General features: G+C 40.8%; 1 protein-coding gene and 2 long non-coding RNA genes across 7 annotated transcripts in view; 1 reads left to right on the top strand and 2 right to left on the bottom strand.

The window, feature by feature from the left end:
- RBM12 (RNA binding motif protein 12) overlaps positions 1–17,506 on the top strand; it is a 30,632-nt gene extending 13,126 nt beyond the window's left edge. The window contains exons 1-5 of one of the 5 annotated variants that reach the window (XM_068208146.1): positions 1,924–2,605; positions 13,474–13,602; positions 14,097–14,288; positions 15,026–15,100; positions 17,419–17,506. In XM_068208146.1, coding sequence (XP_068064247.1) covers positions 2,522–2,605; positions 13,474–13,602; positions 14,097–14,288; positions 15,026–15,052 — 432 coding nt within the window. In that variant the 5' untranslated portion in view covers positions 1,924–2,521 and the 3' untranslated portion in view covers positions 15,053–15,100; positions 17,419–17,506. Of the gene's footprint in view, positions 1–1,923; positions 2,606–13,473; positions 13,603–14,096; positions 14,289–15,025; positions 15,105–15,310; positions 15,712–16,036; positions 16,408–16,428 lie in introns of those variants that run through there. The other 4 variants (XM_068208145.1, XM_068208143.1, XR_011004845.1 and 1 more) reach the window with 4 other exon arrangements.
- LOC137484358 (uncharacterized) lies at positions 1,304–3,331 on the bottom strand. The gene is made up of 2 exons (XR_011004849.1): positions 2,725–3,331; positions 1,304–1,927 (listed from the first exon to the last, which is right to left on the bottom strand). It is a non-coding gene; the product is annotated as an uncharacterized lncRNA (long non-coding RNA).
- LOC137484357 (uncharacterized) lies at positions 6,449–13,466 on the bottom strand. Its single transcript, XR_011004848.1, has 2 exons — positions 12,562–13,466; positions 6,449–12,522 (listed from the first exon to the last, which is right to left on the bottom strand). It is a non-coding gene; the product is annotated as an uncharacterized lncRNA (long non-coding RNA).
- Positions 17,507–20,984: the final 3,478 nt, after the last annotated feature.

Raw genomic sequence — 20,984 nt, 5'->3', positions numbered from 1 at the left:
AACTGGTGATAACTGCTTTTTCAAGTTCAAATGCATCACAACAATGCTTGCCTTGTTGTGAAATGTAATTAAACTACAGGTGTCTGGAATTAGATACACAGTTCTGTGTTACTGTCTTGCTTTCACATCGTGATCCTCTTGGTAATGGATCCAAGGCTTCTAGTGTTTGGGTTAGACACAGCATACACTGTGAAACATGCTTGTGTGCCTGTTCCTTTGGAATTGCTAAAAGTGCAGGTTTGTTTTGGAAAGCTTTTTTCTGATTCTTGATTTTTCGGTATGATCTAAAGATGTTTAAAAGCGTATCTAAAAAAAAAAAGCACGAACCAGAAAGCCATGGGTGTTGGGAATGTTGACTTGGATGGAATGTTTAAATGGAGGATTTGGGGTGGGGCAGGGCTCTTCATTTTGCCAAGCAGTTGATTCTCCTTATCTTTTAGCATAAATTAGTTAGTAAATAAGAGTAGGCTCTTGGAAAAAAATAGGAAGTCATAGCATGCTTAGGTTTTCTGTATCTATAAGAAACAGTACATCAGCTCAAATAGTTAGAATTGATCCTTAATACACAATTTGAGAAAAGTTCATTATCAAGGGTCAATGCAAACTCTTTACTGTAACAATGTGATTTTGTGTTAGGAGTAGCCTTAAACTTTATGTTATGCTAAATTATGAGCAATACCTGTAGACTATATATCTAGAGTTCATAAAATTGCTTATTTAGCCCTTGTCTATATTCATGAACAGCCTTAAAAACAGAGAGTAGGACCTCTGAGTTCCCATCTCCAATGTGGAAGGTAGGAAACTGCCATTGGATATAACACCCTAAGCTGATTGCTAGCAAGAGGTAGCAATAGACAGAATCAGCTGATGGATGCTGCTCAAACCCTCAGTTGTTTTGACCTTGATGCCTTGAAGGAAGTTAACATCCTTGATGTCCTGATTTCTCCAAGTAATGGCAAGAAGGTACTTGTGTTTATATAACTGGCTAAGTTGGTGTTTTTAGCAGTTCCTTATGTGTGTCTAAGTACTACTGCTGAAAAAGTTGTGAATGTAACATTTTATCATGTTTTGTTTAATGTATGGGGATTTTCCCCATCCTAAATAGAAATGAATGCAATTAGTCAATGATAAAATTGTGACTTACATGAAAGAACTTCAGTAGTTGGGTGACAGTGTGACTTAGTATTACCAAATTTCAAGCAGTTAACCATTAATGTCACAGTCAGATTTTGTTGGCATTCTGCAATATCAGCATTAAAACCAGTTCTTTACCAATGAATTGTTGCTATGGTCTGAAAGTAGATTTATTAGAGGTTTGAGGCTTTGCAGGTTTAAAGAAACCTGAAGGATGCTTTATTTTAAGTAGCATTCCTTTCACAGCATGTAGTATTTTCCTTGAGTGTCTATGCTCTGAATTTGTGTTGAGTGGAGAGAAAGGTCGATGCAAAAATGAAAACTGTAGTTGTGTAGCAGATGACATTGAAGGTCTGCGTTGTAAAAAAAAATTATGTGCTGCTCAGTTCCACGTTGCTCATGCTGTCCCTATAGTCATTGCTTATACTTGGTGAAATCAGCAGCTTGTTTTGCTGAGAGTATTTTGGATTGCTGAAGACTGTAGACTCTACAAAAGAGTATGTTTCCAGTTTCTAGGCACACCAGTGGTGCGTAAAATGTAAATAAGGATTGTGGTTTCTTTATTTTGTTTCTCCTTAGTCTTCTGCTGTGGTGGTTCCTAAGCTGCTGCTTCTCGTAGCAAGTGCTGTTGGCCCTCAGCGGCTTGTTCAGCAGCACTGAACTGTGTTGGCCTTCTGATCTGCAAAATTGAACTACTATGTATTATGGACCATTTAAAACCTCTGGCTGGCCAATGGACCACTGTTTGAGAGCAGTTGGTTTAGGTTCATTATTCAGATACATGGATTAGACCCTGAAACAAAGGATTGCAGTTCCTGTTCAATATGGACTCTAGTGGAAGAAGACAACTAGTTGCTATATTTGCTTATTGGTTGGAAAGAAGCAGTTTTGAAACTGGATCTATTAGGAAACATATAGCCGGAGTTCAGGGAAATATGCAAATCAGTTTTATGTCAGTTTGCTGCTTTAGATGTGCGTGTCTTTGAAAAAAAAATTAGATGCTAAATTCTGTTGCTGTAAGGTTTTTCATAAACTTTGCTTTGGACTGGAGACAGAGTTGCCAAATAAATACATTTGGTTGTCTTTGCTCTTTTCCAGGTTTGCTGATGCTCCTTGCTGCTCTGTGCCTGTATTTTTTTTCAGGGCTTTGGGAAAACTGATCTAGAGTTTGTGTACAGAGGGAGAGGAAGGGAAGCTGTTTAATGCTTCTGCAGGAAGAGTAACTTCAAAGTGTTCTCTTCCTATCTGGTTTTTTGTTTTTTGGTTTTTTGTTTTGTTTTGTTTTGTTTTTTTTTTTTTTGTGGTTTTTTTTTTTTTTTTTTTTTCAGTGAGAATGTGATTGCAGTTCAAAGATTTGTTTTTTCCACAGTCTGGATTTTTCCATGGAATGAAAACCTGTTGGTTGGTAGTATGCACATTGATTTGTGGCTGTGTACTGAAATCCACCTCTCTTTCCCTAACTCATGATCAGGTACGTCTAACTGTGGCTAGTTTTCTATACAGTTGATGTTAGTAATTTTCTTGGAGCTTTGCTACTGTGTGGAATGTTTGGGTGTTGTTTGTGCAAGGAGTGTTTCCCACCTCCCTGACCTGGATACTTTTCACTCCTGGCTATAAACACCAAAAGAAAAAAAAAAAGCAGCCCTAAAAATGTTCTTTTTCGGTAGCTCCAGCCTGAATATGGTTGTCAGATGGTTTGTCTGTGACTCCTTTCACTTGCTGGTATTCACTTCTGTGCAGATTCCTTTGTTACCATTCTGGGTTTGTTTGTGTATTCACAGCATGGAAGCTTCGGAGAGAATTAGCCAGATGAGTTCTACCTGAGTTCCTTTACTGCTTCTGCAAAGGCAAAGCTTCCTCATTTGTTGCTATCTTTCTTGTGTGTTCTTGTGTCTACAGCCTGAAATTTAAATGGTCTTACTAATTGCTTCCCAAATACCTTAGGTAAGCTTTCAGGAAGAGGGAATGTGTTTTATTTCATCATGAGTCTGAGTTCCAGAAAATCAGTTTGAAACTCTATATTTGCTATTCTTACGCCTATTTCACCATTTTCCTCAACTTTAGAGTGTTTTTGCTATGAATCACCAGGGAACTACATATGGTTGATCATAGCCAGGAAAGACTTTGGGGCCTGGAGTGGGGATTGCCCTTTCGGTGCACAGTACACAGGAGTGTTAATTTAATTTCCCTGTAAAGTTTAAAATGAAAAAGAAAGGACTTTTAAGGATTGGACAGGGAAAATAGCAATTAATCCTGCCTAAAACTGTCTCTGGCATAGTGTGGCCTTTTGTGCTGGTCACTACTTCAGGAAGGCTGGTGACTCTTTCAACTCTTCATGTTGTAGTTACAGTATGGTTAAATAAGGAATCAGTTGGATTGTATGGCTCTGATTTCTGACCATCTGAAGGAAGGTGGAACTTCCAGCTAGCAATTTCAGAGTTTGTAACAAATAGTTTAATGTTGACTGTTTTCCACTGGATGTGAATATGTGGCTGTAGGACTGCTCTATGTGACTGTAGAAAGCTTAGAAATGCTTTCTAGTCACTTAGGCAGATTTGGGGAGAAAACAGTGATATAGTCAGAACCTAAACTACTTCAAGAATTCCTTTTAAATAATTTTGTTTGAGTGCCTTTTATGATTAAATTCATAGGATCTCTGTTATTAAAATTTGAAGCCTCTGTGTAGCACTCATTTTTTTAGTGACCTTGCTGTGGTGGCATTTGCCAGAATATGCTTCTCAATGAGCTTTTTAGGAAACTTCTTTGTTTTCAGCAGTATAACCAAAGCATTGCTACTTCTTTTGATGGGAGGATGCATAGGGATTGTGGAAAGTCCTTGCTTGTTTGATCAGGAAGCTCAGCTCTGAAGGGAAAATGATAGTTGCCAATACTTTTTCATTATTGGGCAAATGTTTCTAATACAATGGCAGAATTTATAAAATCATGTGTGTTTGAGCAACACTAGTGCAACCAGCTATAAAAGTGAGGAGGCTAATTAAAAGTAACATTAGATGCTGGCAGTTCACTGACTGAATGTACGGGAAACCCTGTTGCTTAAGGAGGGGAGGCAGAGTTATTAAATATCACAAATTCATCTGCTTAGGGTTCCTCCTCTACATTTCTGCATTGCTGCAGAGCCAGTTTTCTGTGTTGCAGGTCCAGTCTTATATTAATCCATGAGAGTGTTTTTAATAGCACTTAGAGCTCTCTTCAAATATTGACTTGAGTGCTTTTGGGAGGTACGTGTGCAGAGTGGTGGTGGTATAGCTAATTTGTCTCTCAGTAACTGGTATGCAAGTGGCAGAATGTTTTCATCCTCATTTAAGGGAACTTCAACTTTATCATCAGAGATGAGGCATTATGGTGGAAATTGAAAGGTTGAGGCCAAACTGTCATGCTTTAGCTATAGTGAAAACAACCAAGTGCTGTGCTGATCTAATGAAGAATGGACATGGGGTCAGAAACTTCAGCACTGAGTTTGTGTGAAAAGGAGCACAATAAATCAGTGACTAGATACTTATATTCTTAAACTGATCTGAAATGTAAATTCAGTTGTTATGATAGAATGTATGAGATAGGTAATTGATCTAAATGAGTTGCTGTTAAACAGTTAAACTTGAGCTCTGCAGAGTCTTATGTTTTCTTAGATTGTAAATAAGAATATTTTTGATGGTAAGTCTTTTTAAAGTTTGGGTTTTTTTTTTTAAGACAACTGTAGTTGTTATCACTTAAGTCAGTGTGTATACTTTAACTGGATGCATTTCTTAAAAAAGCCTTTCAAGTATATGTGGAAAATTACTTGCTCAACACCATGACCTACTGCACAAATGTCTTGAATTTTTTGAAGGCCTTTTCTTGTCATCTGGACACTTAGCCCTAACAAATGGCACTTTTTCCTTGCAGTGCAAGCACTATATCATGCTAATTCTTTGAATAAGTAGGCAGTGTTTGGCTACTTTAATGTATCCAAGAACAGAAGACTTTGTAGTCTTCTGCGTGATAGCTTGTGTTACTTTTTGTATCAAATTTTGTCATTAGCTAGGTCTGTAAAAACAGCTTCAAGCAGAAAAAACCAGTAAGTTTTCTGAAACCTAAAATGCTTAGTTTTAAACTAAATAATAAGCGAATGTACTATGAATCCTAATGAATCTGCAGGTAATGTATCTCTATGAAATACCAGCTATTTCAGTGCAGTGACTGGAATGAATATATAACCACAGGATCACTTAATTTTGTTATTATGAAAGGCGAGAGAAATCTCTGTAACTGTGTTCTGTGCCAGCCATGGTGTGGCGATGTAGTATAACCTTCTCTGTCTTGTTTAAGTTTGAAGAAGTAATTTAGGTAGGAAGAACCTGCTTTTTGAATTTTTTTGGGCAGGTCACAGATACCGTTTTAATGTTTTTGTGCTTTCCAAAACCCCCTGCTACTGTATTAGGTTCACATAAAAGCTCTGAATCTGTGATAGACAAATGACTGTGGTGCCATATTCAGTCTGATGTTTGTCCTGACTGCTGCCTGGTTGAGACAGGTAGTGCTCTGCAGTTTGTAATGCAAGTTTGCAGGTTCCACCTAATGGTGGTAACTCCAAGTCTCACTGCTTAGAGTGAATATAATTTATTTAATTCTTTTGTAGCTGTTAAATTTACTCTAGGTTTTTTATCAGAGAGGTTGCTTGGAGAATTTGGTCTGCTTCAATTCAGTCATGGTCCTTAAAAGTTTATTGAAACTATTCATTTCATTTTGAGAAAAGAAAAAGGGTCCCTGGTGGGAGTTGTAGGAGTTTTCAGGTGCTTGGTTTGCAGAGATGTGTTTTCTCAAGGGTGTGGAACATCTTTGTAGCAAATTCAAACCTAATGACAACAGATTTCTTCAGGGTATAGATTAGAAACTGTAAGTGCATCTACTGTGGATAGCAAACATGGAAGAGCATTGAGGAAATAGGTATCTGCCTGCATTTGTGTAGTCTCTTCTCCCTTTATGCAGGAAGATTGTCACCATTTGGCCCACTTGTCTCTGACACAAATGGAGTGGCTTGAACCCACTGTTGTAATTGGTTTGTGCTTTTGTGAAGGCACACTGGCAAGAGAAGCTGGATCTGGAACAGAACAGAAAGGGAACGTGAGGTCTGTTTGGTGTTTGTACATTGTACAGGTGGAAAGGTGAATTTGTAGAAGGTGCTTTTTCCCCAGAGCTGGGACTTGTCTCTTGGGTGGAGGGAAGCTGCAGTAAAGAAGATAGACTGATTGAAGTTCTTGTTTGCATTTTTTACTGGAAATTACCAAAATTACCATGCCATTTGTGATTGTTGGTCTTTGTTTCAGCTTTTTTTTTTTTTAACTGTTCTAAGCTTGTTCTTTTTGTTGTTATAAATGGGAGCTTTGCCTCCTCATTCTGTTTCTGGGAGCTTCTTGGAAGTTGGATTGTCACAGCTTGTACCCATCGGCTGACTTCAGACACACCGCCCCCCCCAACCCGCCCATTTTCATGGTGATACTGGAGCTTCAGTGTTCATGTGGAGACAGCTTAGTGGATAAAGCCAGGCTGTACCTTCCTGTTGTTTAGCAGGCCCATAGGTGTGCAGTGGTCAATAAAGTGTTTGATGAGGCCTGCAGTCCAGTTCTGAGCTCAGAGGCTGGGCTGGGGGTCTTACCCTTTGTCATGGCTCAGAGCTGCAGCATCAGCACAGCCTCCGCTTAACTCTGGAGGAAATGTGTCTGTCCTCCCTGGGAGCTCTCATCCCTGGAATTAAGGCTGGCTGATGAACCGTGGGCACTCTTTACCAGGATTGAATCAAGTTGACAGTGGTTTGTTTAGAAAGTTGTTCTTCATAGTATTCACCATTCTTTTGCAACATTTAGGAGATGCCTTTTTTTTCAGGTTCTATGTCAAATTTGTAATAGCAGTTAATTAACCCCTTGTATGTATGGCAACAGCTTGGAACACAGTGTGGAGAATAGTGATTTTTTCCCTGCCTGTAGCAATAGTCATCTTAATGCACTTGCTTCCCCGTTGCAAGCTGCCACAAATAATGAAATTACAGAAAAAATTGCAGCCATTTATATTTTCTGCAGAACATCTAGGGCTGTGGAATGGGGTTCTGTGGCCCATGGAAGAGCTGGAGTGCTGGAAAAGGCCATTATTGACTAATAAGTTGTGGACTGTGGTCCTTCTCATTAGACTCCCTTACTCTCAGTTTAAAATAAAGATGCATTTTGGTGTATCTAGTGTTACAAACCTAGCTGTATGATTTCTTTTAGAGCCTTATGGTGTTCAGGAAAGAAGGATCAAATTATAACGTTTATTCTGATAACATTCAACAAGTGATCCTGACCTCAGCACTAGGATCAGCTTTGTAATATCAAAACCCAAAATGTAACAAGCTGCCCCCTCAAAATTGAACTGATAATAAGAGAAAGAATTGCTTCTGCTGGTCTGCATATTTTGGGATCACAGCAGAAAAAGAGAGAAAAGAGCTTTGAAAAAATTTGGGCAATAACTGGAAGATGTGGGATTAAACTAAGCAAGAGACAAGGGAGAGAGGGTTTTTCCTAAGTGCAAGATTAATTAATGGATATGCTGTTACATGTGTTGGGTTAATTTCTTGAGTTGTTGGATAGCAAAAGGCCAAGACGATGAAAATTGCAGTAGGGTCATCCTGCAGGCACGATTGCTGACAGTTATGCTGGGTTTGTAAGCAGAATGTAAGGCAGGAGTTATGGCCAATCCAGTACAGAGTAAATTCTTTGGAAATGAGCTGTCCGGGACCATATGCATTAAAGCCTCAAAGTCTGAGTTAAACAAGATGCTAAATTAATGTGTAAAATTTGGGGTACACTGCAATAGAGCTGGATGGGTATTTTGTACAGTATTTAATGTGAATTTATTAGTGTGTTTAAATACAAAAATCCTGCAGATTTTTTGGGCTGAATCCTTGCTTATATTTCATTTTATGCAGAGCAGCAAAACCAGGCTGACCCATGAGGCTTGTATTCAGTGACAGTGCTACCATTTTCTCTCAAGAAGATACCACCTCTTGACACTGCTAAAAATACTGCTGATGGTGTTTGATGCCATGAAGTTATTAGATTTTTTTCTTGTCCTCTGGGTGACTGTGGGTACTGTGACCTTCCATGCTGGGGTGATCACAATGCCCCTCTTGCTCAGTCCTCACTGTCTTAACCTCATCCTCCCAGCCTGAAGAGAAGCCTCTGGCCTTAAGGCTTACTGAGGGATGGAAGTGTATAAAACAAACTATGTAATTCAATAATTCTCACCTTAGAGTGTCCAGCACTTGATACTTAGTTGACTAAATGGTGGCACTCATATAGGAGGTACAAGTAAAGAGGAGTTTATTTATGCTTCAGGCACCCGTATGTGGTGAAATGGGGGAATTTTGGGAAAATGCAAGACCCTCCAAAGCTCTGAACTGGGACAGTTAAAGCCTTCAATCACACTTGGACTTCAACCATAAGTGTACAGTGCTTTCTTCTCTTACAATTTACGTGCTTTAAGCTTTGGTTAAGCTCAATCACTAGAGGAATAATAAATTTAATATTATAGACTTCTCAATGTGTTGATTTTCTTTAGGTTGGAAGTGTTCTTTTCTGTGTGGAAGGAGGTTGCTCTTTCTGCAGAAATGTGAAAAAAATTGGAAGTTCTAAAATGTCTATATGAAACTCCAGAAAGTAGCAGGTAGTTGCTTATTCTTCTGAGTGTGTAGCATAGATGTCCTATGTAATTTTCCTAGAAACCAGTGGGTTTTTTTTCATCTTGGTTTGTTTAGGACTAACTTCTTTACTGCTGTACTTCATTTCAGTGTAGAAAAGCTCTATTGAAAAGTTGAGATTTATCTTTTCGTATGTATTGTACAATTATTGGAGTTTATGATCATCTTTACAGGTAAAAGCTAGTTTGCATAGTAAAAATTATTTTGACTTTTTAAACTGGACCTAATTTTGGTTGTCTGAGCACTTCTTATAGTGTACCTAGTGTGGAGCCATTCTGTATTTTACTTAAATAAGTGGGAATGACATCTGGTTGAGCAGTGAAAGTCTTCTCTGGAGTATGTGCTTGGGATCTTGCAGATTTCTGTGGATAGTATTTTGGTAGGGATAACCAAAATGGGTGATGTATTTTTTTTTTCTTCAAAATGTGGTGTTATATCATGTGCAATTCTAAATAAGAGCAAAAAATAAAGGTACCTGATGGATCTGAAGGTGTATGTTGGAAACTCTTACCTTGAGGGAATGTACAGAATTTGGCTCAAGATGAAACTTCACAGGTGATGGCTCTCATCAGTGAGATCCCCAGGTAGTGGGAGCAGTGGATCAGATGTTTGTGGCTGTTGTCCGTGTAGTCATTGATCATGGGGCTGTAGTATAACCTCAGCTGTATTTTACAAGATCTTTCAAGCAACAGCACTTACCTGGTGGCTTGCTTATGTGACCTTTTTGTTTGAAACCACTATGATGGGATGTACCCAGTAGGTCTGTTTTCTGTATTTTAAAGAGAGTTTGAATTTATTACTGCTTTTGGAGTTAATTTTCACTTGGTAATCTGAATTTCTGTGGCTAGAATAGTTTTGAGACTTCCAGACCATGTTGTACTTTAATGTACTAATGGCAGGTGGAGGTTGTTAAACTGTTATTATTGCAAACTGATCAGGATCAATGTATAATAAATTCTTAATAAATTAAATGTGATAACTTTGTGGAAAGTAGTTTGCTTTAGCTGCTGGTTTTGATTTGGAAATATCTACTGTCTTCTGTAAACGAGAAGGTTCAAGTAGTAGGCATCAATATTAATTATCAAGGGTGGTTGTGAGGGGGAAAATAGGAAAACAGCGCATTTTAGAATTTCTGAAACTGTTGGAAAAAATTGTGTTCCATCAAATATAAATAACATTCTGTCATTATAAGTACTGTTGCAAGTCTAAAAACTAAGTTTTGTGTATGAATGGATACAAATAAGTATGCTCTATGAAAACTCAGTGAAACAACATGAAATGTGGTTTTGAAATGTTTATTTCCGTCTGCAAGCAGAATGCAATTGGTGCTCTTGAATGCATGCTGAGGGGAAAAAAAGGAAGGCTGTTAATAAAAATAATAAAACCCCAAGTTCTTTCAGTGTAATTGCAGCAAACTGTATGCTTAGCCTGAGATCAGAGTCTTTATACACTGTTTGAGCTTAGTAACCGCCAGAAGATTGTTCTCTGATCATGTGTCTATTGCAAAGCACTGGTAAGTGGTGAAGTGTTACTGCTCTGACAGTGTCAGCGCTGAGTGATGCCATAGCGCCTGTCCCTTGCAGTGAGCTGGCATGTGCCAGCTGGGCAGCTTGGAGTAATGAAATGCCAAGATGATGTTGCAGCATTGTGTGGAAGTGCAAATCAGAGAAAGCATCATAGGCTCCAGCTTAAAGAGGAACAGGGTGTGGGGGGTTGTGTTAGGTGTGGCGTGGTTCTAAGTCCAAGCACTAATTGCCGGCATTTTGAAAACTGTTGGTCACTTCTCTTGTAGGAAAAGAACTGAGACTCTATGGAAAGAAGTGGAGATGAAAGTCAGCTAATACATTTCACATGAACTATTCACTTTTTTATAGAAAGAGAGATGCAATCACTATGGTTTACTATGAGAAATGAAAGTAAATTCTAGAAATCTTACTTTATGGAGGAAAAGAAAAAAAATTGAGCCAATATTATCATAATGAAATCCTGTTAAAAAATCAAGTTGGAGCTAGTTTTTCTAATTGGTGAGGAACTTCACTATTTTTTGTTCCCTTTTTTTTTTTTTTTTTAATATATATATGTGTCTGTTTGGGGATGAAAATATGTTAAACTTTTGATCTTTCTAAGCTTTTCAAATGCAGGCAGATTTCAAGAGATTTATGCTGCTCAGTTAACTGCATGAACAGGGTAACTAGGCTAAGTTGCTTACCTGTGGACTAAGCAGGTCTTCAGGCTTGGCTGAAATGAATGCTGTTTCTTAGCAGACCGTTGCTCTTGCTGCTGGGATGTCTATGACCAGGATTTTCTTCTGCTGCTATTCAAGGGATGGACTGATACTGGAGAACACCATACAGTGTGTTTGGGTAGCCATGAGGTGAAAAGAAGGTTGTGCGGGCTCTTTGAGGACATCCAGAGAAAGTTATCTATAAATAATTGCTGGCTGAGGTTCAAACTGGTGTTTTCAGGTTAATTTTTAAAAAAAAATCTGTATCTGTTAAGGAGCTCTCCCTCTTTTCACAAGGATTCAGTCTGTAGTTGTTAAACCTGCTTTCTTGTTATCTCCTGAGTTGGTGAGGAAGGGTGTACAGCCAGTTAGGACAGTTCCTGCTCAGCTACTCCAAACAGCTGGCCTGCTGGTGCTCTGTTGTGTCTTGGTGGTTATGTGCATCAGTGAGTGTCCTGTGATCTCCTGATGGAGCAAGAGGATATAGTGGGAAAGGATCCCTTGTGGTTTGTAAATGTCCACAGTGGTTCAGCAGAACATCTGGGCTTTATTTCAAGGGAAATCCTGTGCCATTACTAAATTTAAAACAATCAGATGAGACAGCCTTCTGGGTATTAGGGTATTGCAAGTCAAATCTTTGAAACAGTGGAGTATTTTCATAATTTCATTGCTGCTGATCTGGAGAAGAGATTCAGGTAGCAGATAAGAGGTGATTGGGTTTGAGGACTTGCGTCCCTTCACCTCCTGGCTTCATTGTGTGATTTAACAGTTGCTATCTCAAACTCTTCCTTTTTGGTATCTTTGTGACATGGAATAAATATATATATGGGCTTGTTCTGTATGCAGCTTAAGATCTGCAGTAGTGGTTTCCTCCCAGAAAGGAGCCACTGCTGACTGGGGATGCTAAAGCTTATGGGGAGCTGTTTCTTTGAGGCTGACTTAATTCCTGATGCTTTGAGCTCTAGTGGGGATGAAAGGTACCTCCTGTTAGTACGGAACTCTCTGTTGCACTAGAGAAAAACAGAGGCAAAATGTTGGCAAAGGAGCCCAGACTGGATGTCCTAGTCTTGTTGTCAAATAGTGAGTGTCAAACAAAGTTTTGCTGTTGTCTATTTGCACCTATGTGAGTCTGTGTGAGATGAAAGCTGGTCTGATGGAATGATATGTGTCAATAAAGAAAAAACTTGATAGCTGTGACTTGGAATTTTACAAGAAATGTATTTATTAAAGTCAGTGGTTTCTTTGTGAATCTTACTTGGGGTTGAAGACAACTGAGTAGAAAATGGATGGTTTCTGCCAGTAGTTTTAACAGCTGACCACTAGACTACTTCAAACAAGTTTTTTTAAATATGCTGGTGTTAAACCAAGTGATGATGATGACCTTAGTTGAAAGCTGCACGATGATTGTCTTTGCCTAAAGCTTTGCTAATTTTTACTGAGTGCTGGTTTTGTCCTGCCACCCTCACTGGAGCACCTGAGTGCCATGCACTGGTGTATTAAGTGACTTTGTTAACATTTGTCCAGGGTAGATTGCTGACTGGGATGTCTAAGGGATTCAATATTGTACAATAAAAGCTCATCTCTTTGAGTTAAATATATTCACCCTGCAAGTATGAGGAAGCCATGGGGTACTTGTGTACTAAAAAGCCAAAACAATTATTTCCTTATTTTCCAGACCCAGAAGAAGAAGCTTCTCTATGAAATAATCCCATTTAAAGCTCTAGTCCTCTAACTGTCCAGTCTCTGTAATATTTTGGTGCTTGAAGGCTTATCGTCTAGTTCAGTTTTGAGAATTATAGCTGTTCCTCAAACAGAAGCGTCTGAAGTTAAATGTCTAATAAAATTTAGTTATCCCCTGTTTGCGGGATGATGTTACGGCGTTTTGGAAGCCAGCACGGCAAAAGCACGGGGGCTCTGTGGCTCCCGTGGGTGAGCAGGGGGTGCTTTGGCAGTGCTTTCACCGCGTGGGGCCACTCCGGCGCGGGGCGGTGGCTGCGGCGCTGGCGGGACGGAGGTCCCGGTCCCCGTGCAGGGCTGCGAGCGGCGGTCCCAGGGAGGGGACAATAGGCCTGGCCCTCTTGTAGAAATCTGAGGCAGCAGCACGCACCGAGGCAGAGGGAAGGGCTCCTGCGGGGGGAGCGGGACCAGCGGGGATAGCCCGGTAGAAATTGGTGAATTCAAGAGCCGGGGGGCGAGGCGGGCCCCGCAGTTGGTGCCCGGCTGCGCGGAGGTACCGCGCTCCTCCGCAGCCGCGTGGCCCGGGGCGGGAGGGGCCGCGGCTACCGGCGCTCCGCGGCCCCGCCCCGGCCGCGCGTGCCTCCGCTCCGCCGCATCGGGGGCACGCGGGGTCCGGGCCGGGCCGTCTGACGCTGTGCTCTGCCCGCAGATGGCCGCGTGCGGATCCCGGATGGAGCTGTCTGTGGCCTGCCGGAGCCTCCTCGACGGAGACCTGAGCTCCAGGTCGGACCCCCTCTGCGTCCTGCTGCAGGACGCGGCCGATGGCCGGTGGGCTGAGGTAAGAGCGGCCCGTGGCCGTGCTCTGCCGCTGGGTGTAAACATGCCGAGTCTCCCCTTTTCCATCCCGTAGGTTTTCCTGGCAGGTGTATGACATACTTAATTCAGATTTACGATTGGTGAGCAGTCCCATTGCCCACAGTCAAGCCTTCAGTGTTTTCTTTAATTGCTGACTTGTTTGCTCAGAGTTGCATCAGGAGGCTCATTTGTCTGTAACGATATGACTTGACCTAGAGCACACACTCCAGAATACATTGTTTCAGCAGTCTTTTCCCCCCTAGTTTTCAGAATTTTCCCGTACAAGTTTTCCTATACAGTGTTTTTCAATGCCATTTCCTTTCTTGGTGAGCCTTTGGTCAGCCCGGTTTATCACTGAGCATGAGGCATGGTGTGTAGCCTTGCTGGTGGCTGTCCATCTGGTGCAGGTAAACAGCTGTGTGGGAGAATATGGGCTTCTTACTCATTGTCAACAACTTTGCTCCTGTGTTTGTGCAGCTAGATCGCACAGAAAAGTTCAAGAACTGCCAAGACCTGAATTCTGGTGGTTGTGAAAGAAAGAAACTGGTGGTGGACTACTACTTTGAGAAAGTGCGGAAGCTGAAATTCACCATGTATGATATTTATAACAAGTCCTTTGATTTAAATGATGATGACTACCTTGGAGGGATTGAGTGCACACTGGGACAGGTACGTGTAGACGTGTTAAGTAATGTACAAGATGTACAAAATAGCAGTGAGAGTTGGCTTTATTATGAAAAATTATGTGAAAATCTGCTTTGTCAAAGGCTTCAACATATTCAAATTTGAAAACACTGTTAAAAATGTTTGTTTGTGTTACCGTTGAACATGGTTAGAAAAATCATTATTTCGATCACAAAATAAAGGTTAGAAATACATGTATTTTGTAATTAATTGCTTAACTTAGGAGGCACTTGTAGCAATAAATGCAGTTTAGGAGTAAGGAAGCATGGTGCTTGGAGGGCTCTCATGGAATTTCCTTTGCACAAAGTGACCATCAGGTAGTAAATCGGGGGAAATAAGGCTACTTGAGATTCTGTGTTCATTTCCTGAGAAGGGGTTTGTATAGCTATGTAGAAGAAAAGTGAGATTCATATTATTAAAGAAAGACTCGATAAATTAACTAGTATTTTAAGTTTTAGTAGCTTTTTGGCTGCTTGTGATGGCAATGCCTCTTGTGTCTAAGAGGTAGCAAAAATAGGAAGCTAAAGTTAAGTTTGGACACGTGTTTGTGGGCACTGTTTCCTGGATAGTGAGAGAAGATGATTTTCAGACTGTTCAGGAACACAAACTGATGGCTGTCACTGTTGGAAACACATTTAAATAGTTTTAGAACTTTTATGAGAGTTTGAAAACTTTGCACCTGAAGAGTAATTCTTTTTTTAATGATATTTTTATTATCTTAGGTTGTGTCCAGCTCAGTGTTCACCTGACTGCTGGAACTGAAGCAGGGAAAGCCAGCAGGAAAGGGCACTATTATGGTAGGTAAGGTTTTTGTTTGAAAAAAACTCTCTCAATATGTTGTCTGGGATAAAGTGGCTTTTCTGGTTTCTTCTCAGTATATCTTCAAATGCTACATATATACAGGAGAGAGATATTTAAAAGAAACTACAGTTTCTTTTATAGACAAAATATAAGCAAAACTCTGTGACTTCTTTTTAACATTTTTCCCCCCTATATTTCCACGGCAGAGATTTCAGCAGAGGAGATTGAGGACACCAGGGTTGTACACCTGGAAATTGAAGCCCAAAACTTGGACAAAAAATTATTGATTAAAAAAAAAATCTTGCATGCTTCTGTAGTAGTTACATTTTGTACCTTTTGGCCAGGAATCTCTGTGTTTGCAGACATTCAGCTAAGCCAGTCATCCGTTTGTGAGCAAAGGCTCGCAGTGTTTTGTGTTATTTACAATGGAGTAAGCTGGAGATACAATTGCATGTTGAAGTCCACAATGTCAAACTAGAAACTCAACTGCCAGATTTAGGTTTTAAAGTATTCTTTTGGCTTGGGAGTATTCCGTATATGAATACAAATCACTTATATAATTGTCTCCAGTGAACTGATATTTCTATATTTTTGTTAAAGAAGAAAAGGTGGAAGTTTAGGTGTTCTACTCAATGTTATTTTAAGCCAAAGGGCAATACAGTGATTTAGTCAACTAACTCTCAGTCAGCAAAATGATGTGATTTATAGGGACAAAAGTGATTTGAGGAGGAGATCTTGGAATTGGAGCTGATAAATGCTGATCACTTACAGAGTGAAGCAGTTTTAAAAAGGAAAATAAAAGTGAGGAAAGAAAATTAATGCATAGTTTGTTTGACTTTGTTCTTTTTTGAAGTATTGTCTACTATTTAGTTAATTCTTTCATTTTGGTGAAATATAGAGGAGGCTGATTACTTCTGGGTTTTTGTGTGCAGGATTTTTTAGGTAAATTGGATCTAATTCTGGAGTTTGACAAGCAGAGCAATGCTGCAGCATGGCAGCTCATGTACAGATCTGAGGTAGAATTTCCACACAATGTTTTCCTTGAGTTGATCAGACAGCTTATTCTTATTCAAAGTGAGACTTCCCACTCCTGCTTATGCTTTGCACCAGTTTTGCAGAGAAAGTATCCTATAAAAAGGTGTTCTGCTCACGATGGCTGCAGCAAATTGTTTATTTGCTGCCTGATGACTGGATGGAGCTACCTCAGTAAGGAGTCTGATCACAGACAGCAAGTGAGAAGAGGGTCTCTCTTTCTTCTCAATGGTATTGAGCTTGCCTGTAAAATTTAACTTCTCTGAGAGCATCAAGCTTTTATTCCTTGCAGAGCTGTTGCTTGGCCATTGATATGTGCCAGGGTTGAACTGGTTGAGGCTGTTCTTAACTTGCAATGAAGAGCCCTCATGTCATCATTCCTAGTGAGTTGCATGCTGTATTCCTCATGTGACATTATGCTGTCATATTTTTAAGGCAAGAACAACTTAAATCCATGCTGAAGGAAGTTCAGTTGTTCCCTTGCAAACTTTCTGTGGTGGAGATTTTAATAAACCTGTCAAGGTACAGCCTTTAGAAATTCTCTTTGTTGTTGCAAGTCATCCATTTTCTGTTGATGCTAACTATGAGTTATCAGGTTGTCTAGTCATATTTAAGTTATTAGATTGCCTTTCTAGAATTGTAATGTGGCAGATAAGTGATTATATGTCTGTTTTAAAATATTACGAGTTGTCAAATTGAGAACTCAGGAAATGCAGAAGTGACACAATTTCCAATGATTAGTCATAAGGAGAATTTTAACTGTTTTTTTCAGTATTCTGGCCAGGGTTTCAAGTTGAGCTTTGGTGGTGATGTCTTGTTTGGTTGGGTGGTTGGTTGTTTTGGGTTTTTTTCATTGTGGCTTTCTAGCACTGTTTCTAAGTTAACTGAGAAACTTGCAGATGTTGGACAAACTTAAGTGTCTTGGGATACTAACACAGAGAGGACTTTGAGGTATCTGTCAGATTTATCCACTCAAGAGTCTGGAAGGTTTTCCCAACTATTTTTCAATTTAAGTAGAAATTTAGTTTTGAGTCAGAACTGCATTCCCCTGTGGTCTTGTATATGATTACTAATTCTCTGTGGCCCTGGCTTGTGGAGGTGTAGCAGAACAACTACATATTTTAATATGTTTCTACAAAAGAAAATCTGATAGCAACTTAATATGTTAATTTTTCTTCTAAGCAATACATTGATAAGTTAAAGGCAATTAAATCCATAGATTGTTCTGTGTGAGTATAATTTCTCTCTACTTTTCTAACACCTAAATGCTTTACATTTGCAGAATTTCACTTCTTCATCCTCTCTCTGAAGAAATCTCATGCTGAAAGCTTGATATGGAAGATATAGCGAAATGCATGCATGCTAATGTTGTTCTTTGTGCAGTATGGTAATTCCTAATAATTACTGAGATTATTAACCTAGAAATAGGTGTTCAGGTGTTGTCTTGGTTTAAAAGACAAGTGTCTGCCAAGGAAGGTGGGAACCATCCTGGGATGGAAAATATGACCCCCTTCCCTCCAAATTATTGTAACTTTCAAATTACAGGGCTTTCAGGCAAAGATATGGGAAAGGGAACAGCAGTTCCTTACTGGCGTGTGTGTGTAACAGGGCAAACAAACACCAACCCCGGCAGCAACAACGAACAGAGGCACAGACCCAGCGCCAGCCTTCTCCCGGCCGCAGGCACCTTCCCCTGCGGCGCAGTTCCGGGCACAGCCAGCAGGGGCGCCGCGGGCTCCCGGCCGGGCAGGGCGGGGGCGATGATTCCCCCGCGGCTGCAGGGGGCGCTGTGGCGCGAGCTCGGCCGCCTCTCTGCACACGGCAATGGCGGGCGGCCCGGCGGAAGGGATGGAGAAGGAGCCTCCTTTGGCAAACTCACGGGAAACAGCCAGTCCCCGCGGGTGTCTGCCACTCTGGGTGGTGAGCTGGACTGTAGCAGAAACCTCAGAACAGCAGGCTGGAACAGCAGAGGCGAGCAGACCCCTGTGTAACCCCCACTGGCAAACAAAGTGTAGCAAAATGCCCGAAGCTGTGGCAGGAGCAATGGGGGTCCCGCAGTGGCAGCCGGGCTCCCACAAGGAGCAGGCAGGTGCTCCCTCCAGAGGGGGAGAGGGGTCCTGGGTTTCCCCTGAGGCACCCAATTACTTGATGAGGGTCTCTCTCAGTGAGGTCGGTTGTTGAAAAGGTCCCAATTCAATGGCTGCTCTTACAAGCAGAGACTCACCCAGGGTAAGGAGAAGCAGTGAAGGGCAAAACTCCACAGTGGTGAAACCTTTGGGCGGCAGCAGTCAAGCACCAAACCACAACCAGTCCAGCACCAAAACTGCAACCATGACCTCTGAACCCAAGAGCGAGAGTGCGAGAGAGGGCTGAGCCCAGGCCCTGGCCCCCAGCTAAGTCTTGGTATCTCTGCACTTCGCAAGAGCAAATCCCCCCCAGCTACCAAGCTCACTCCCCAGCTAAAAGACTGCAGCTAACTACACCCCTTGCCCCCTCCTCCCCATCTTGGCCACGTCTTTTGTCTCTCTTAGGCAACAAATGGGAGAAAAATTCCTTGAGAGAAAGAAGAAAAAGGAAAAATCCAAACCTTCATCAGGTGTGCTGGGCTTGTTGATAGGTGGCAGTGTTCTATGTGGTGTTTGTGAGCTCTTATTGGTGGGGAATCAACAGTCTTAGGTCAGAAAGAAGTAATCTTCATTCAAAAGTGCAGCAAGCATAGAGAGGAGGTGACTAAGAGTTGCATATTGTCATTTGTTAGAACTGACATGACATGGTTTACACATGCTGTTTTGTGGGGCTATATTTGCTAGAGCCCAAAAATATTTGTGTTGTTACTTTGTTTTGTTTGTTTTTTAGAAGCTTTCTATGCTTTGGAATCCACTTCAGAATGATCTACTTCAAAAGGATAGCTTTTTTCTGTTAGTTCATTTAAGCCAAAATTCTTGATGCATGGGCAAATGATATCCTTAACATGCTGGGGAAGTTAATCCGGGGAGTCTAGACTGACAGTCAGGAGTTTCACTAACAACACTGAAGTATATAATATTGCACTACTGTTTTATTTTTCATTTGGAATTTGTCCCTTGAAAGCTACTGTTTGAGGCTTCCAAAATTTACCTAGGAGCCATTTTGGTGTATCCGCTAAACAACAACTTTGCCAGCTGTTTATGAGGATTACATGCTGAATATGTGTATGAACATAAATCTTTTGATCAAATGCTACCTAGTATTATGGTAATTCTTTCTTCATTGTGATTCAGAGTGATGTTCTCCTTGTTCTATGCTAGGAATAGCTCATATTTGTGACACAGCCTAATCTTTGTGACAGTTTTGTGAAAAATAACTGAAAGCAGCGGCTCAGCCCCATAGTTACTTAAATGGAAATAGCAAATGTAGCAAATAGAAGTAGCAAAATAGAAATTTGTAGGTGTTGGTATTCACAGGTTTCATGGCATATACACAAAGGCAAAATAATTTTCTATGGATTTTGAAAGTTCCTCCTGTAGATGAAAGGGGCCTTTTCCTTGCTGACTATTCCATGGCTTGTAATGAATATTGGAGAGTTCATTTGCATAAGAAATAATAAATAACTCTGTACTATGTCCTGCAGTATTGCAGTTTTGTTTGCAGCTACACCACTCTTTGGGCTGCCTGCAGTGAATCTTGGCCAGTCTTAGAAAAAAGCCCTTGTAAAAAGAGGTTTGTTTTAAGCCATACAATGTTGTGAACCAATAACTGAACTGGTCCTTGGCATGCCTATGAGGGAAGAGGAGATGTGTGGAGATGGCAGCAGCTGGATTCCCTGAAGCTCTCCAGGTGTACTGGCATAAAGGAGACCCTTCACTGGGAGTCTGCACCCAGGCTTCTGCACAAGAGAGGCCTCTCTGGCATGATCCAGTCACTCTTGGGTGATGTGCAAACATCAGAATTGTTGGGAGAAGCTGAGTAAAGTTCAGGCAGGAAGGGTGGGAATTGCTTCATGGTGGAGTGTCTAGATGAGAAGAGCAGAAGTGGGGTGGGAAGAATGGGGGAGGAGAAGGGGGAACAGTCTCTGTGGTATCTTTTGCCATTAAGACACTGAAGGATGCCGTGGTGCTTCCCATTTAGGTGACTACATTAGGCCATAATTCACCTGACTGTTTGTATGGGTTTTCCACTGATACCAGTGGAAGACCCCCAGCAGATCTGAACAGACCTTTAAAGAACCCTCTGTCAAATTCAGATATCTAGCCATTGAATTTGACATCCTTATCAGGGTGTTACCCATGGGTTAATCTTGTCCCATTGTCCTTAGGAGAAAGCTGTCACTGGGGTTTATATTGGAGTAACATCAACTTCTTGATTTCTAATGACAGATTTCAGATAGAGAGTTCCTGATCTGTGTGACATGTGAGCTTCAGAGGAGGAGGACGCAGCTCCTTACAACTGTCCCTTAGTTGACTGCTTCTGGAATTACTTGTGTTCTGCAGTTGAACATGTTAGAAATGCTCCTCACTGGTGATTTTGTGGAGAGCTATGACACCATGTTGCTGTAAACCAGTTATTAGTATATTTTTATTTGTAAATGCATTGCTGTTTTGCATTATCTAGTTCTGAAGCCTTCAATCTGACATAAAATTTACTGTTTATTAATTAAGTATTTATAATTTGGTTGGTATAAGATGCAGAAAGAGATAGACTTACTGTTCCATGGAAATTAGAATTTCCTTGTAAATTGATACTGTTGTTGGACAGAAAAAAAGAGCATAGCTTAAAGTTTTAATTTGCTTGTTCCCATTACCCCAGTTGCATATCTTGCCCTGAATGACCTCACATGTACACATTTGGACTATGAAATGTTGGGGAGTT

The sequence above is a fragment of the Anomalospiza imberbis genome, chromosome 17 (genome assembly GCF_031753505.1).
Source record: "Anomalospiza imberbis isolate Cuckoo-Finch-1a 21T00152 chromosome 17, ASM3175350v1, whole genome shotgun sequence".
Classification (NCBI taxonomy): Eukaryota; Metazoa; Chordata; class Aves; order Passeriformes; family Viduidae; genus Anomalospiza; species Anomalospiza imberbis.
The sequence above is the reverse complement of the archived record's forward strand: the minus strand, read 5'-3'. Positions and strand labels throughout refer to the sequence as shown.